We start from the raw sequence: 15,656 nt of genomic DNA, 5'->3' as shown, positions 1-15,656 counted from the left end.
TAATAATATTCAGTTGCTACTGCCATCATTTATATATTTTATATGAAAATAAGTAAATCACACTGAATTTTTAATTCATTATTTTAAATAAGAAATTATTATCAAGAGCTCAGTGAAAAGTATGCACCTTAGAGAATTTTCTAATCTAAAATTTATTACCGTCTTCTTGCCTTTAGTCACGTTTTAACTAAAAATAAAATTGCAGCTAAATGTTGAGTTAGTGGTTTTTTTTATTTCCATTTTAAAATAAAATAATAACCTTCATTTACACCAATAAATTAATTAATATTATATTCTATTAGTACTAGATCATATTCACTTTACATTTAATAACTAACAATAAAAAAAGTTTAACCAACGTGAAGGTTCGAAAACAACGTCCGAGTATCAAAAATCTTATAACAGTAGAGTTGTTGCTAAATTCAAGAATCAATGCTACTATACATATTCTAAATTTGACTTTAAATTGTATTATAGATAATTTTGTATAGGTATGCATGATACAAAACTATTAATAAACAGATGCAAAATGTTGTATGAAAATAGGCTGTTTTGTGTCCAAAAGAAACGAGCGTTAGACAGTAAAGATTTCGTCCTGAACTGAATGTAGCGATAGTGCAGAACTAAATAGAATTAGACACTTCTACTAATTATATCATACGCCTCAAGTCTTGTTTAAGGCTGCGTGTTGTAATTTTCATCTGAACCCATCAATAGTGCTGGTGTATAGAGTCGCCAGAGTGCAGTAGAGCGAGATAAGAAGGTTGACCGATAAAGCGCACGGTGATGCAGTGTTGGCGTTGCCGTGTTGCATCGCAGCTGGGTGTTCTCCTAAAAAATATCATTCACTTAGACTAGTGTAATAATAAATTTAATAACACTAGTATTTTATACAAACACCTTCAAACAACGATTAGCGAACAATTTTATCTAGAGAATAAATATTTTTTTATTATAATATTTGATATAAGAATAAAGCGTATACATTTCAAATAAAACGACTGAAAAATTAGCTATTGCGTATCAAAAAGAATAAAAAGTACTGACAAATAAAACCAATAGATTTTTCCGCGCTTTATAATGCGAATCCGTTTGGATCAGTCGTCCTTTTTATTAAGTTGAGAGATGACATTATACAGGAGCTTCGTTTTGACACTAGTTTATATCTTATTAAGTTGTACACAAGTCAATTGTCTCAAAGCGAAAAAACAAAGTGAATTAATTAGTAAATAAATCAGCATTTAAAAAACAATGTCTATATGTCTTTGTTCCTTCCTAAATTTCTTGATTATCAACACGAATTAAAAAAATGCACATTATCAACCTTGACTTAGCTATCTACATATAAGTATAATAACCAAGAAGCTTGTCAACATAGATGATTATCTAATATATCTAAATATAAATAAATTAATCGAATTGTTTTGTAAAATTGGTGTAAATTTTACAATAATTATTTCAGTTTTTTTTTATTAAAATAAAGAAACAAAAAATATTAATTAAGAAAAATAGGAAAAAGTTTTTAACCACTAATAAATGCAAAAATTTACTCATTAGCTTACGATTTTAGTTGCAGTTTTAAATAGATAATTTCATTAATGCTGATTAAAGATAAGTACCATTAAATTCGTTATGTAATATAATGTATTCGTATCTGGATATCACATAAGCGACATATAAGAGTCTAAATAACTTTTGTATATTATAGAAAATATGGATAAGGTTAGGTGCTGTTTGGTTTAATTATAAAAATAAACAGTTATTTATAAATATTATTAATATTATCAAGTTGCGTTGGCTGCCCGACTGTCTGACGTCAGAAAATGTAATTTAGTATTAATGTAATACCACCACGGTTTTTAGTTCGTAGTCCCATGGGTTTAGTCCCAGATGTTTATATGATAACTAGCTGATCCCGCAAACGTTGTTTTGCAAAAAAAATTAAAGTTTTTAATTAACAAATGTAAGATAAGGGTTGATCGTAGAGGGGTGAAAATTTAGGTTTGTATGTATTTTTATATGCTGTATCATAATAAAATAAAAACCAAAAAAATTGTCTAAAATATTAAAAATAAAATTTAGGGGTGGACCACCCTTATCACTTAGGGGTATGGAAAATAGATAGTAGCCGATTCTCAGACATACTGAACACGCATGTAAAATTTGGTAAAAATCGGTCAAGCCGTTTCGGAGGAGTTCAACTTCGAACACCGTGACACGAGAATTTTATATATTAGATTGTCCGTCAAACCACCGTGACGATTATGTATTTTAAAATTTTTCTATTTGTAGAGGGTAAGTAGTATCGGTTAAATGTCCACCGCTTACCATTAATTACGTGAACGTTTACCGATGCAGCTTCAGCCATCGTCGGCACGCAGCTGTAATTCCCGCTGTCGTTTGGAGTTAATTTTTCAATTGTAAGCCGTGACGTCAGTTGCTCCGTCCACTCCGTCTTGAGTCTGACTCTCGGCTCCAAAGCAAGTTCGTTTTCTTCTACTTCCTTATATTCTATAATATTTGATCCTGAAATTCAATTAGGATTTGATTAACCGAAGAAACCAGCTCGCTTCAGAAGAGATTTCTATCAAATTATGTTTAAACGATCGAATAACTTAACGAACTGATAAAGTAATATTCTCAATATTTCTGAAATTATTTAATAAATCGGTAATTTAAGACAATCAAATTCAATAAGGTTGTATTATCCTTTAGAAGATATCAAAGGTTCATCTGATTACGTGAAACATGTCTACGCTCAGACTAATTTCAATAAAATGAAAGTAGTAATTTCATCTAAAATTCATTAAAGTTTATGAAAATATAACACAAATCGTTCTTTAATAAGGTTTGTTATTTATTTAATTATTAAACAGTACCATAAATATTAACTGTAAATAGTAAAGTTTACAGATATATATACAATTTTGAATAAATTTAGATATTTTTTCTTTCGGATAATGTCAATATTTTGTATACACCAAAATTAACTAGACTTAAAGTAAATACTGATTTTTAAATCATTTTATTAAAATTTACGAACGTATTACACATTTGTATAATTTAAAAAATATAATGAATTTCTTAATCGCTTATAAAACAATATTTTTAATAGCTTTATTAAAATTTTCATAAGGTTCTGTATGTATTTACTAAGTCTATACGAGTATAAGCTATAATTAATTTTTATTTCTAGTGAGTTTTAGAATTTAAGTAATAATCACTAAAAACCATTTAGTAATTTATTAATTTTCTCCATTCCAATTTTAATGAAATTATCTCAAAACTATTATATAAGTGTTTAATTTTGCTTCACATTAAGTTTACGAAAAATAAAGTCGGCAAAATGATTGAGAATTAATAATAATTGTTTTAACATTACTAACCCTTATACCAAAATATAGTGCCGAGATCATGTGGACCTTGGCTGAGTATGCATGTGAGTGCTAGAGCGCTTCCAGTTTTGACGTACAAATCCGCTGGCCCTAAAATATGCGCCTTCGCTTCTGTGGGTAATAAACAATGTATTTTAATTAGACGGTATTATTTACATATGTTTGCGTATTCTACCTACCTAGATCTTTAAAATAATTTATTTTTACAGCTTGTGTAACGGCGGACTTAATTAACGTTCATTGAATTATGTATGTATATTACTGTTACATCTATTATTTTGATTTCATATAATTGTATCCCATTAAAAGCTTTACACTAAAAATGTACAGATAATAAATAAAATTTACAGGATAAGTTAAAGTTTAATATTTTATACGTATTTAATTTCTCTGCAACCAATACCGTTTCAAACTTATTACATTTCAACAAATATTTAAAATAATATATGAGATTAACGATAGTGTGGTTTTAATTAACTTAACCACAAATTTGAACATAACAGTTCATCGGTTTTAATATTTAATATCGTAAGGGAACAAAGTTTGTAATTAAATTATTTGAAAGTAAAAAATATGAAGACAGAACAAAGTTTTTTGTCAGTTCATAAATTTGTAAGATGAAATAGCTAAAGAAAATTACGGAGAAGATTGCCTTGTTTTTGCTTTTTTCTCTCGTGCTCATAAAGCGGTGTTTGTTTGAGTATTAAAACGGAAAAAAAATCCATGAAATACTTTCATTTTGGTTGTAAGAACGTACCCAAGCAAGAAAAAACGTGAATATTGTCTGAAGAGAACAAATTTTAGAACCGAGATTTAATCCCGCGAAGGAAAGTAACTTTTATCGTAACCTTGGTTTTATATTGTCGTCGCGCAATTTAATCTCTCTGTACCTTATCCCTGCTTTATGACGATTTGATCAAATATGCTATGTGTTTGAAAAGATAATCGATTTCAAAAATAAATTATCTTCTATCAGCATAATAACATCGCTACGAAGGATTCTCCATGAATATATCTTTTATAAAAGACGTAGTTTTAGTACTGAAGACGCTTCTTAAATCGTGAAACTCCAAGCATTTATTCTGTAAGTAGGTTTATAATAGAGAATCCCTGCTTAGCCACGATAAGTTTGAGTAGAAAAAAATGACTCATGATTTTTTTATTTTTGTTTTATGAAATTCAATTGCAAAGTAATGTTCTTTTTATTTTTAGTATCTTATTGACGGTTATAAATAATGATTACTAAATTTAAATTATGATAATATAAATTTAGAAATTCAGACGTAATAAGTTTAGCCTTATTATACAAAATTTAAATTGAGCATCGCAAGTTCAGTGGAATTTAGTTTTGTCAATTAGTCGAAGAATTCTGGTTTTAGTTTTTTTTTGTCATAGATTTTATTACATATTCTGTATCCTTCCATGATAGCGGCAGATAGTTGTCGACGCTAACAAGATTTAATAGTAAATCACACACACCACCTAACAGAAAGGACATTTCAATAAAAACATAGCACATAGTAAATTTTATTTATTTCCCAACTTACCAACAACATTGAGTTGAAATGCCAACGACATTTTAGGCTCTGTGTTTACTTGGCATTCATATATACCTGCATCCCTTTCTTGAGGAAATTTAATTTGTAATGTCCAGTTTTCTGATTTATCTGGTCTTATTACCTGTAAGTTTAAAAACATTTCACTCATTGTTATAATAATATTCCACAAGAGTTCCATTTTCAACTCAAGTATTCACTTACTTGAAATCTCTGGTCCGATGTATAGGTCAAAATTCCTGCTGTTAATATGTGTAGATCCCTCTTACGTATCCAAGATACCTAGCAGAAAGTGAAAAAATATGGTATAACTATTAATTAAAATAATTTAATTATAATCAAACCTACTGGCCGCTGTTAGATATAGATAAATTAACTAATATTCGGAACATGCTGTGAACCATTCAGTAGCAGATGAATATTGTGTAATTTAAATATTTGAAAAAAGGTTCTACAAGTTTCTTTTTCTTTTTAGCCCATAGACGACCACTGCAAGGTATAGACCTGCTCTAAATATATCTATAGGGGAATATATTATATCAGCCACGCTTCACTGACAAGTTGACGATCGTAATGGGATCACATTATTGTACGCAGAGAACGTTGCTGTCCATCCCCAGGAATTCTTTTTGGAAGCAGTCGTAACCCTTCATAATTAATACACGAAATTTGAATTATATGAGATTGCATCCCGGGAATCGAAACCGCGGCCTAAGATTGCGCGTCCAAGTCTTCTATCAGTGGGCTAGCACTGCTCACGCTAAATATAATATCAATTTATAAAAAATGGATCGTTTAAAATAAATGTGATCTTTCTTTAAAAATATACTGCTAGTAGTAAGTAAACTTAAACACACAAATTGTTCGACTTTTCTTTAAAATCTAGCAATAAGAGTTTTCTGTACATTATATGGGGTCTTATTGTTAAAGTGTGTACGTTATTCATGGAAATATTTACTATATGAAGTAAAAGTGTTAGGTAAACAAAATTTGTTTTTGCTATCGGTCATAAAACTGACCGTATTTCACACTTCCAGGATAAAAAAAAAACAAAATCGATAATTTTTTGTGGATAAAACATTTTTTGAACGTAAAACGTAAATTCTAACAACGTTTCAACAAAAAAAAATATTACGATTGTATATGAGACTTGAAGTATAGTAAATATAAGAACTTTGCAATAAAATGCAACAAAAGTAAGACTAGGAATTTTGTACGTATTTATGCTAGATATAATTTCTCGACGTTTAAAGAGGAGCTTCTATCAGATCTCGTTTAAATCAATGTTAAATTCGCTGCTAACGTTGCGTGTTTACAATTATCTCATCGCTGCCTGGCAAATTTCAGAGGTAAGACCCTTTTAAGGTTGGGTCAAATTTAATTCATTTCAACGTTCAGTAAGATTACGAGGAGGAAATTTAATAATCATGCGTTAGGTAACTTAAGGACGGTCGTCCGCCTTTTAATGTTTAGTCGTTTTAGCTAAGATAATGGGCCCGTGTCAGTGGAAACAATAACTGTCTGTCTAAAAGTACGAGCTGATTCTTTTATGGAAAGTTGAAGAAGTGACAACGAATGTTGCTATTACAGACAATGCTTACCTTTTTGTTGAATCCGTTCATATTTTTATTATACAATATATACGGTGTAAAGGTTACTATGTACCTGATCTATAGACCCATGTGGAGATCGAAAGGTTTGAGTAGATACGAATAAGAGAAAAAGGAACCGATATCGTCTTGCAGATTAACAAGTTAAAATGACAGTCGGCAGGCCATATAGCGCCCATAACTAACGGCCGTTGATTTATTATGAAGGAAACGACGGATCGGTAAATACAGCCTAGGTTTTTCAACTATAACATGGAGAAATGAACTTGTTAAGATTGTCAGAAGACGCCGATATTTAAATGCTTCATACCAGTCTTACTAGAAATGTGTGGCGAAGAAAAATGTCCAACGGTGAACCTTCTATATCTGAAACCATCATTGGAGAACAATATAAACTCCGATTGATACGACTAAGCCGAACACTTCACAAAATTGCCACAATACCAGAAAAGGCAAGAAAAGTGGTTCCACTTCATCAAAACGCTTAAATGTGTAGTTCTATCTTTCTGGACTTATTACCTAGATATTATGTCGTTAATTCTATACTTGTTTTATTCAATAGCAGATGATCTGGCTGATCAGCAGTTACGTCCACATAAAGAATTCTAATGACTTGATACTTGGCTTTAAAAGAAGAATACTTTTATCGTAATTGTGTTCGAGCTCTCTCAGAAAAACAGAGAAAAGACCTATAGCTAGTAATAGATAGTAATTTACATTTTTAGTAAAATAGCAGCGAGAATTTAGTTTTTGTAAAATTTAAACAAGAGTATTATATAAATAAGGTTAGTTTTTTGAAATAAATGTAATAAAATATAATTTTTAATAGTTTACTTTTAACGTATTAAATAAATAACATTTTTAAGGTTTTTTAATTAATAACGTTATACGGGGACATATTTTTAAAAGTAAACTTAAAGTCCGCACTTGACATATATCGTCAGCAACTATATATTAAAAATGTTATTTTAATATTATATTAAACAAGTTTTAATAGAAACTTTTTTTGCCAGAGGCAGTTAGAGCTAATATGGCATTTATTTCTGCCGCCATACAGTACTCATGTTTAATTGTGATGTTTAAAAAATTGGTAATTCAAAAGTTGGGTATAATGAAACTATTACGTATAAACTATAAGAAACAACGGACTATTCGTTTATTAAATAACTGTTAAAAAGAAAAATTAGGATACATCTTCTGCTTACCGCTTTGTCTCCAAGTTGTTCCACTCGGCAATGTAAGAAAGCAGTCTGGCCTACTACGGTGGTAACGTTTCTTGGTACATTGTATTCAAAATATGGAAACGATCCAACGCTGTCCTCTCCATAATGTGCAGTGCCTGTAATTAAAACAGTTGGTATACTACTTTATTCGTAACAATTTTCTAAAACATGAATTTATGTAATACTAAATTTAATTAATAAAATTATTTTATAACAGAAACAATGTAATTTATTCAAATACTTTCGAATAATACAGCTTCTTACATGTTATTATATACATATCAACAATTGTAAAACGTATTCACTTGGAAAACAGAGTCATTACTTGTTTCCTAAAACATCTGGTCTCCAACGGAAAATTAGGACAAAGCCTTCTGTGTACAGATTTACAAATAAAGGATAGACAAAACTAAACAACTCCATAATCATTGCTTACTTTGTTTTTGTATGAAATTGTTGTCATTCGATTTATTTAGTCAAACAATGTTAATTTACACATACTCGACGATTAAATCACTTGATTGAAGCTAATTCTATTTGGCGAAAAGAGTTTCAATCGAGTTATCTATTTATCAATAACATGCTTGTTTCAGAGGCAATTTTGTACAAATTTTGTGTAGTTTACATCCTTTTCTTATTGCTTAGGTTTTATTCAGTTATGCATAGAGACACCAACATTGAATCGTTCTTATAAATGCCATAAATAGACACATCATCATTTTAATCATATGACGTTCAATGCTGGACATATTTCTCACCCACAGATTTACAATAAAACAGATTAGAAGAGGACTACAACCAGCTTTTTCCAAAAACCCTAACAAGATCCTTCTATCTTGTAAATGGAGTTCTACGCTGCACTTGAAGGTACTTGGTCTTCTTTAAGATCCTAGCGACCACTTTGAACCATATGGTATCCACTGTTACCTCGACTAATGCTGCTAATCGGCTTAGCTATTTTATTTATTATATATATTCGTTCGTCTACTAATCTATTCATTATTGATACGGTTTTGTAGAGAAATCCCTCTCCTTGGCTCTTTAAGCGACTATGAGTAAGACCCGAAGTGAGAAACCAAGTTTCTGTGCCATAAAGCATCTTTTGTAAAACATTGGTTTAAAAATTGACACCTTGTATAATAAAATGAGCTAATTGTGTTAGCCACGTCATTAAGCAAAACCAAAAGCAATTAAACATCGCGCATAGGTGTTGTGATCTCATTAAAGGGTAAGTATTTTTGGTATTCTGTTTGTCGCTGAGTCCCAAATGGAATAGCAAATGACACAATTAACGTAAACAAAGGCAGGTTGATTAAGAAATTATTCGGGCCTCCAACAACATCTGAGCTCTAATGTGGGTACGTGGCAGGTGAATATCCTTAATTTTGGAGCTTTCACGACCCCTTTTTATGCCGAAGTTAAGATGGTAAAAAGTTTGGATGCGGTATTACGGTCCGCTTAATGCCGTTACCTCTGTGTTTTACATTAAAAAAAGGCTTTACGAAACGAGACCTTAATGACTGTTTAATCATTGATTAGTGAATTGAAAAAATAATCTTTAATATTGTGAGAAATAAAAAACATGTTTTGATATTATTTTTTGATTAATCTGTAATATTAAAATAATAAAAAGTTGAAACAATAGCCATCGTTACTTATAGAGAACAAAACTTAGTTGGAAAAGAAAGACACAGATCTATAGATATATGCATTATGAAGGGGCTTGAGATAGTATACAGAACGATTGGTTTTAGACATAAAAGCTATTGATAGGTGCATGTACAGCTCGTAGATCATAGATCACTCAAAAACACATTAAATTATTTTCCATCGTAATGCGACAAATCAATAAATTTTAGCAATACAAAATTCGCAGGAAGAGATAGTATACAATAGTTTATTTTAATATGCAGTAACAAGTTTTTATACTGCTTTGTCTTACTGTATTATTATTACAGTATTTATTTTTTATAAAACAGCAGATTTTTGGACAGGGTATATACATTCATTAATAGTAAATAAGTAATAAATTATTCGCTTAGCCCTTTAAACCTTATAACCCTATATAAACAGCAAGTAAAATACTAAAATATCGTCTTCAATTCAGCCGATAGACGCCCAAAGAAATAGGGTGATATAAAATAATCACCAAGCTTAGCAGTGCGGTATTATAGTACACAGAATATGCTGCTAGTGACAGTCTTATAAAATTAATGGACAAAGTGTAAGTTATATAAGATTGTATCCAGGAAATCGAACCGATGACCTACGATCTCAAGTCTCAGTTCTCTACCGCTGGGCTCAATATAACGTACTATAAGAGGAATTTAACAAAATACAGAATATCTAGAGTATTAAAGATGTTAAAAATTATACTGCATATAGCAAATATATATAGTATTAGTTCAAAACCTACGCCCAATAAGCCATTTACATACCTAACACACATATAACTTAAATAATAACAATAATCATATATTATTTAACCAATCAAAGAAGACAAAATTTTAAAAAATACACACAATTTAAAAAAAGGAGTAACCCCTATAAATATTCTTTAGTTGATTCCAGGGAAATATTGTGTGTGTATGTGTGTGTCTTCGTCTGTTTTTGTTTGCGAACATACGAACAGACTTTTGACGCAAGGGACGCAGCGCGTTTTCCTTCCATAGGCCCGTACTAGGAGTGTTATAATCAAACAAAAAAAATATAGGCGTTGAAAAAAGACCGCTTAACTGCTCTACGCTCCAAGCACATAAGTGATAAGCATTGTGTTGGTTAGCAAGCATTTTATGCATAATTAGTCGCCAAACACTTCATTGAAAATAATTGTGAAATGAAAATATTACGTTTCAAAGTCGGTGTCGTTTAAAACCATCTTAAATGTTATATAAAAACTTTGTTGTTAATGCTAATTGGCGTCAGATTAAAAACTTTGATGAAAAATGCATAATGTTTCTGCACTTTTACGTGCACGAGCTTAAAATTAACGGTGTTAGCTTTCATTCCGGCGGCACGGATTTAGCATAATCTAAGCTTCAGTCAAAGGAGTCGCTTTAAATTCCCTCGCAAGCCCGCTAAGTTTTTGCAGCGAATAACACTTGCGTTTTAAAACTGTAAGAGGCTTAGTATGAGGCTGTTAGGTCAAGTGGCCGGTTCGTGTGAGGCTTCCCTGGTTAAGCCAGTTACATTAATAACGAGGCGTGGTGCAATCTTGAGCTTAAAAAGCTGCTTTAACACTACATCAACGTCTATCTAGTGTCTGAAATTTTTAATACTTTGAAAAATACGGCCGTCAATTAATATTTTCATTACATTTCCGTTTTTACAAATGATAATCTAAATCGGTTTTATTCCTTAAACGTAATATTTATCTATATTGTTATTATAGAATGTGTCTATACAATAACACACACATTCTACGATACGTGCAGGATGTTATGTGGAATGAAAATTAGGCATTACGTGTGCTATTTTAACGATGGGCTCTGACCGTTTATTATGACATGTTAATTCAAGTTCAGTAATTATTAAATTAGTATTTGGTTATTTAGTAATAATTATTATGTAAATATTTTAATTTGTGCATGTTATGTACCGAATGGCATCCGTAGAGCAATGAAAATGAATGTCGGTTTGTCCAGCGGGTTGCCAAGTTAAAGTGACAGTGAGCAGGCCACATAGTCTACAGAACTGATGACTTTAAGATTTTGGAGTGGAGACCAAGCACCGGCAAGCACAACTTAGCACGTCCACCTAGATTGCGTACCTCACTATCGACGTCAAAAGACGCTAAATGCTGCCTATCGAACCTATGGATGTGATGAAATCTATGGAGCAGAACTATTTCCAGCAGTGAACGTACTAGGCCTGAAATAATGATGATGATAATACATATTTACATAGAATTTTGATATTGTCTTTAAAAACAAATGTCGCAAGTAAAATCGGTTCAGTGAAGATAAGTCAACTATAAGTTAATTTTTTAACCCTCCATGCGGTGTGAAAGGCGAACATAATGCGTAAAGGCATAATCTCCTTGTTAGACGTAAAGCCTATAATAGGTTTATATGATGTAAAATATCAACAATATACATACAAAATTGTTATGGTAAGAAAGTGTAAAAGAATTACAATGTATTAATTTGACGGAGGCTCAAGTGACAACAGTTGTTTTTTTGAGTTAATGAGTTTGAACTTATTATTACGTCGAAAAAGGTAATTTGTCATTGTGAGGGTCGTTTTTAAAAACGAGATCCGATCAGGAACGAGGAGATCCGGAGACGAAGAGAATAACCGAGATAGACTAGCGGATTTGTTCGACATTGCCTTTCGACATTGTAAGATCGTCAAAAGACAAGATGGAGCCTGCTTATAATCGATCTTGTTGCTAATCTGTGGAGCAGGTATAGACCTGGTTATAGAACCAGCTGTGAATATGCTACTGTTGAAAAGATGTAAATGACTCCTCTCTAAAGATTTGCAGGCTGATTTTCGAAAATTTTGAAATAAAATGATATATTTATCATTTAGATTACGTAATTAATTTTATAACGTTAACAAAATTAATTTATAATTAAAAAAAACATGCGTAATAGCTTTTTAAATCTTCGAGAAAATAACTTCAATCCAAAATTGATTCGTAGTCCAATTCAAGAAAACGGTACAAAGCACAAATGTACATGTATCAGGAAAAAATCAGGCCAGCGAATCGGTAAGCCCGATTGGCTGCGACAAGGCGCCGGAATTAATTTACTTTTTCGTACGTGAGCATTTTGAAATGAATGAAAGAATGAATGGAACACTTTAATGACATCTGCAAATTGTACGTATTTCGTTTTATATTTATGTGTCAAATGGCTATATTTTGTTGGATTTATAGTTGAATTTTGATATTTTGTGCAAATATGGATATCCGTTTAATTTAAAATATCAATTGAAAGGAATTATGTATAATTAATACGTTCCAAATTTACACGCATCCTTAACCTGTAATACCAAAATAATTGCATTAGCGAAGTAAATATTTGTTGCATCGGAATATGCAAACAAATTGGGCGTAATTGGGCTTGGGCTAACCTACATATATTGGGTTTACAAATCAATTTTTTTTGGCTTTGACGAACAATATGTAGTAATAGATAGTTAGTTCTAATTATAATCATCTTATGTAAATGTTTTTATTTAATCCTAAAATAACAAAGAAAATGCATCAAAATTTATATATTGGTTATAAGTTTTATACTGAAAGTTAGCGTAAACTTTACCGATTTCTGGTATGAAAGGCATCATTAATTAAAAAAATAATAGGTTAATGCTACCATCATATACTCTTAAAATGTGCAGATGCCAATTATGATCTAGTTTCCAAAAACGAATAATGCACAGTTGTGTCTTAGTTTCACCATTAATTGGCTAAAACTCACCCCCATAGGTGAAAAAAATATCTCGGATTGCCAATTTAAAATGCCAATGGGCAGGCTAATTAGCGTATAGAACAGATGACTGTTGGGGCCGTAAAATTCTGTAACGGAGATCACTGATCTCCACGTGCGACTTAGGACAACTAGGGACCAGGTAAAGAGATGCTCTAGTTAAGGTTGTTAGAAGACATTTGATGCAGGCCAGGTCCCACCAACAGACAGTGGATATTCTACGGCTGAAATAATGAAAGTACTAGTAGTGAAATAATGAAAGACTAGTATAAAAAGAGATTAAGTTTCCTCAAAAGGAGTTTTATTGTTGTACGGCAAACACGGCTCATGTTCATCTTAGTATAATTTACAATTTCTTCGGACTGGGGACGGCAGAGCACCGAGAACGCTCAGCTTATTCGAAGAAGTTAGACTTTAGCTCACTTGGGAGGATGTATTTTGAAGTAAGCGGGAACAAGTGTTGGTTTGAGCTGCCACGCGCTTATAATTTCTATGTAAGTGTTCCCACGAGGGTAAAGCCTCGACCGAACTGTTTCTGTTGTCAGGTTAATTTATCATAAGTCATTCATAAAATAACTATCTTTACGATAGCGTGTTGTAATAAATGATTTTGAATAAGAGAACGAAGAAAAATAATAATAAAGACTATTTTAACTGTGTGATGATCACGGTCTGACAGCGCAACATAAAACGTCCACTGAAATGGTGGAACGAACGACCATGTTGAGGTCGTCGGAAGACGTTGGATATAGGCTGCTTCCGACTGTTACTATTGGAAATTTATGTGGTAGATGTATATTCTGCAGTGTATATCCTTACGCTGAAATGATGACGACGTCGATGATGATCGAAAATCGAATTTACATGTAATGATAAATTACGATTCATTTTTGAAATCTTTGCCGTATTATAGAACCAGGTCAGAGCATAAAAATTGCTTTTCAACATTTGTATGGTACACGGAAAATCATTTCCTGCTTAAAATCAATTGAAAAGATAATGAAACTCTTTTGATTCTGATTTTTATGAAAAAATATTTTAATCGGCTTTGTGACAAATAATCTTACCTTGACTCTCGTTAAAGAACCCGAGCACCATGATGACAATCACAACAAGGCCAATTTTCAGTCGATAACCTAAAAAGTAGGTCGTCTGCATTTCTAGCTTCCACATCACTGCTTCTAGCACCACTCAGCCTCGCGTCATCCATTCGTTATATAATTTAATGTCTATTCTTGGTTGCTTATGATTCATTTGGCTCACCATCTGTAACAAATAGAATATTATTGTAAATTTGTTATCGTAAAGTTAAACTATTAAGCCTATGAAAAGTACAAAATAAACACAGCCGGAATTTTACGTGATCATTTCCTGCAATATATTCTAATTCTATAGTTAAGAAATTAATTACCTAGCTATTTTAACATTAAACATAATTTTCAACATTATAGGATCTTTGTAAGTTATAATAGAATAGAAATAAGATATACGGTTTCCTTTTTATGCACACAGTCTTCCGTAGATCACGTTACTGGACTGCAGAAAGAGATTTATGTACATAGAATTACATCATGTTAAAATAACTTGTCTTATCTCCGTGGGCTGATTTCCGCAACTAAGCGGCACTGCGTTCATTTTGAGTCAAGTTAAAGTGACTTTCAAATTCACAAATATTTAAGTATTAACAAGGGATTAAAAATAATATTTAATTATATAAATGGTTAAAGAAAAACACGCTAAACCATTGCCTATGTGACATTGATTATCGAAACGGGATGTGACATACTCCATCCAGTTCAAGTGTACCATGTTCCGGTCTGTCGAGCACGTTAAGGATTCGCGCGTCACAATGGTCATACACTCGTCGCTCCCCTCGGCCGGTTAAGTACCAACGCGATAGGATTATAAAACTTTTAACAGTGTCGTTCATTATCATCGCCTTATGTCGCACTTGTATGGGTGAGAACGAAAGCAATTAGTTACAACTTTCATTGCTCAAAAATCATAAAGGACGCAATTTTTTTCTCATAAGATTATCATAATCACTTTCTGGGAAAAATATTTTAATATATTCTTCTCTGCACGTGAGACTCACTTTTTTACTAAACAAAAATAATTTAATAACACCAACAGTAATTAAACATCATTGAATAAATAAACAAGGCTCGCTTTGTACATATTTTACCTTTATCTTATATAAAATATTCTCTAAACTATATACTAGATGCTGTATATCTTATATGATACATGTAATCATAGATAAACTATTAATCAAAGACGTATTACACACGTATTCGACATACAGGCACATACTCCGTGCACTTTCACAGTACAGTGTCCTAATTTTCGTGAATTTTTTTTAAATTTTAATTTTACAATTGTAATTTAATTTAAATTATTATAATAGCACATACTTCGTAGGTTAAATATTAATAAT

The 15,656-nt window shown here is 31.5% G+C and overlaps 1 protein-coding gene across 1 annotated transcript; it reads right to left on the bottom strand.

The window, feature by feature from the left end:
• Positions 1 to 621: 621 nt before the first annotated feature.
• On the bottom strand, positions 622 to 14,392 carry LOC137924677 (zwei Ig domain protein zig-8-like). Its single transcript, XM_068768097.1, has 7 exons — positions 14,287 to 14,392; positions 7,767 to 7,900; positions 5,156 to 5,233; positions 4,943 to 5,075; positions 3,387 to 3,506; positions 2,329 to 2,526; positions 622 to 831 (listed from the first exon to the last, which is right to left on the bottom strand). The coding sequence occupies exons 1-7, from the start codon at positions 14,390 to 14,392 to the stop codon at positions 698 to 700; spliced, it is 903 nt and encodes a 300-aa protein (XP_068624198.1). The 3' UTR covers positions 622 to 697.
• Positions 14,393 to 15,656: the final 1,264 nt, after the last annotated feature.

Source organism: Battus philenor, unplaced genomic scaffold (genome assembly GCF_028537555.1).
Source record: "Battus philenor isolate CCGP_79_NKW_IND1 unplaced genomic scaffold, ilBatPhil1.0.hap1 SCAF_24, whole genome shotgun sequence".
NCBI lineage: Eukaryota > Metazoa > Arthropoda > Insecta > Lepidoptera > Papilionidae > Battus > Battus philenor.
The sequence above is the reverse complement of the archived record's forward strand: the minus strand, read 5'-3'. Positions and strand labels throughout refer to the sequence as shown.

What these genes read in the sequence shown, in the direction of transcription:
- LOC137924677 (XM_068768097.1), bottom strand. Translation starts at nt 14,392, where the DNA reads ATGTGGAAGCTAGAAATGCAGACGACCTACTTTTTAGGTTATCGACTG. An exon ending in GTTCTTTAACGAGAGTCAAG is followed by an intron (nt 7,901 to 14,286) that starts GTAAGATTATTT and finishes TTTTAATTACAG; the next exon opens with GCACTGCACATTATGGAGAG. An exon ending in AAACGTTCACGTAATTAATG is followed by an intron (nt 832 to 2,328) that starts GTAAGCGGTGGA and finishes GATATTTTTTAG; the next exon opens with GAGAACACCCAGCTGCGATG.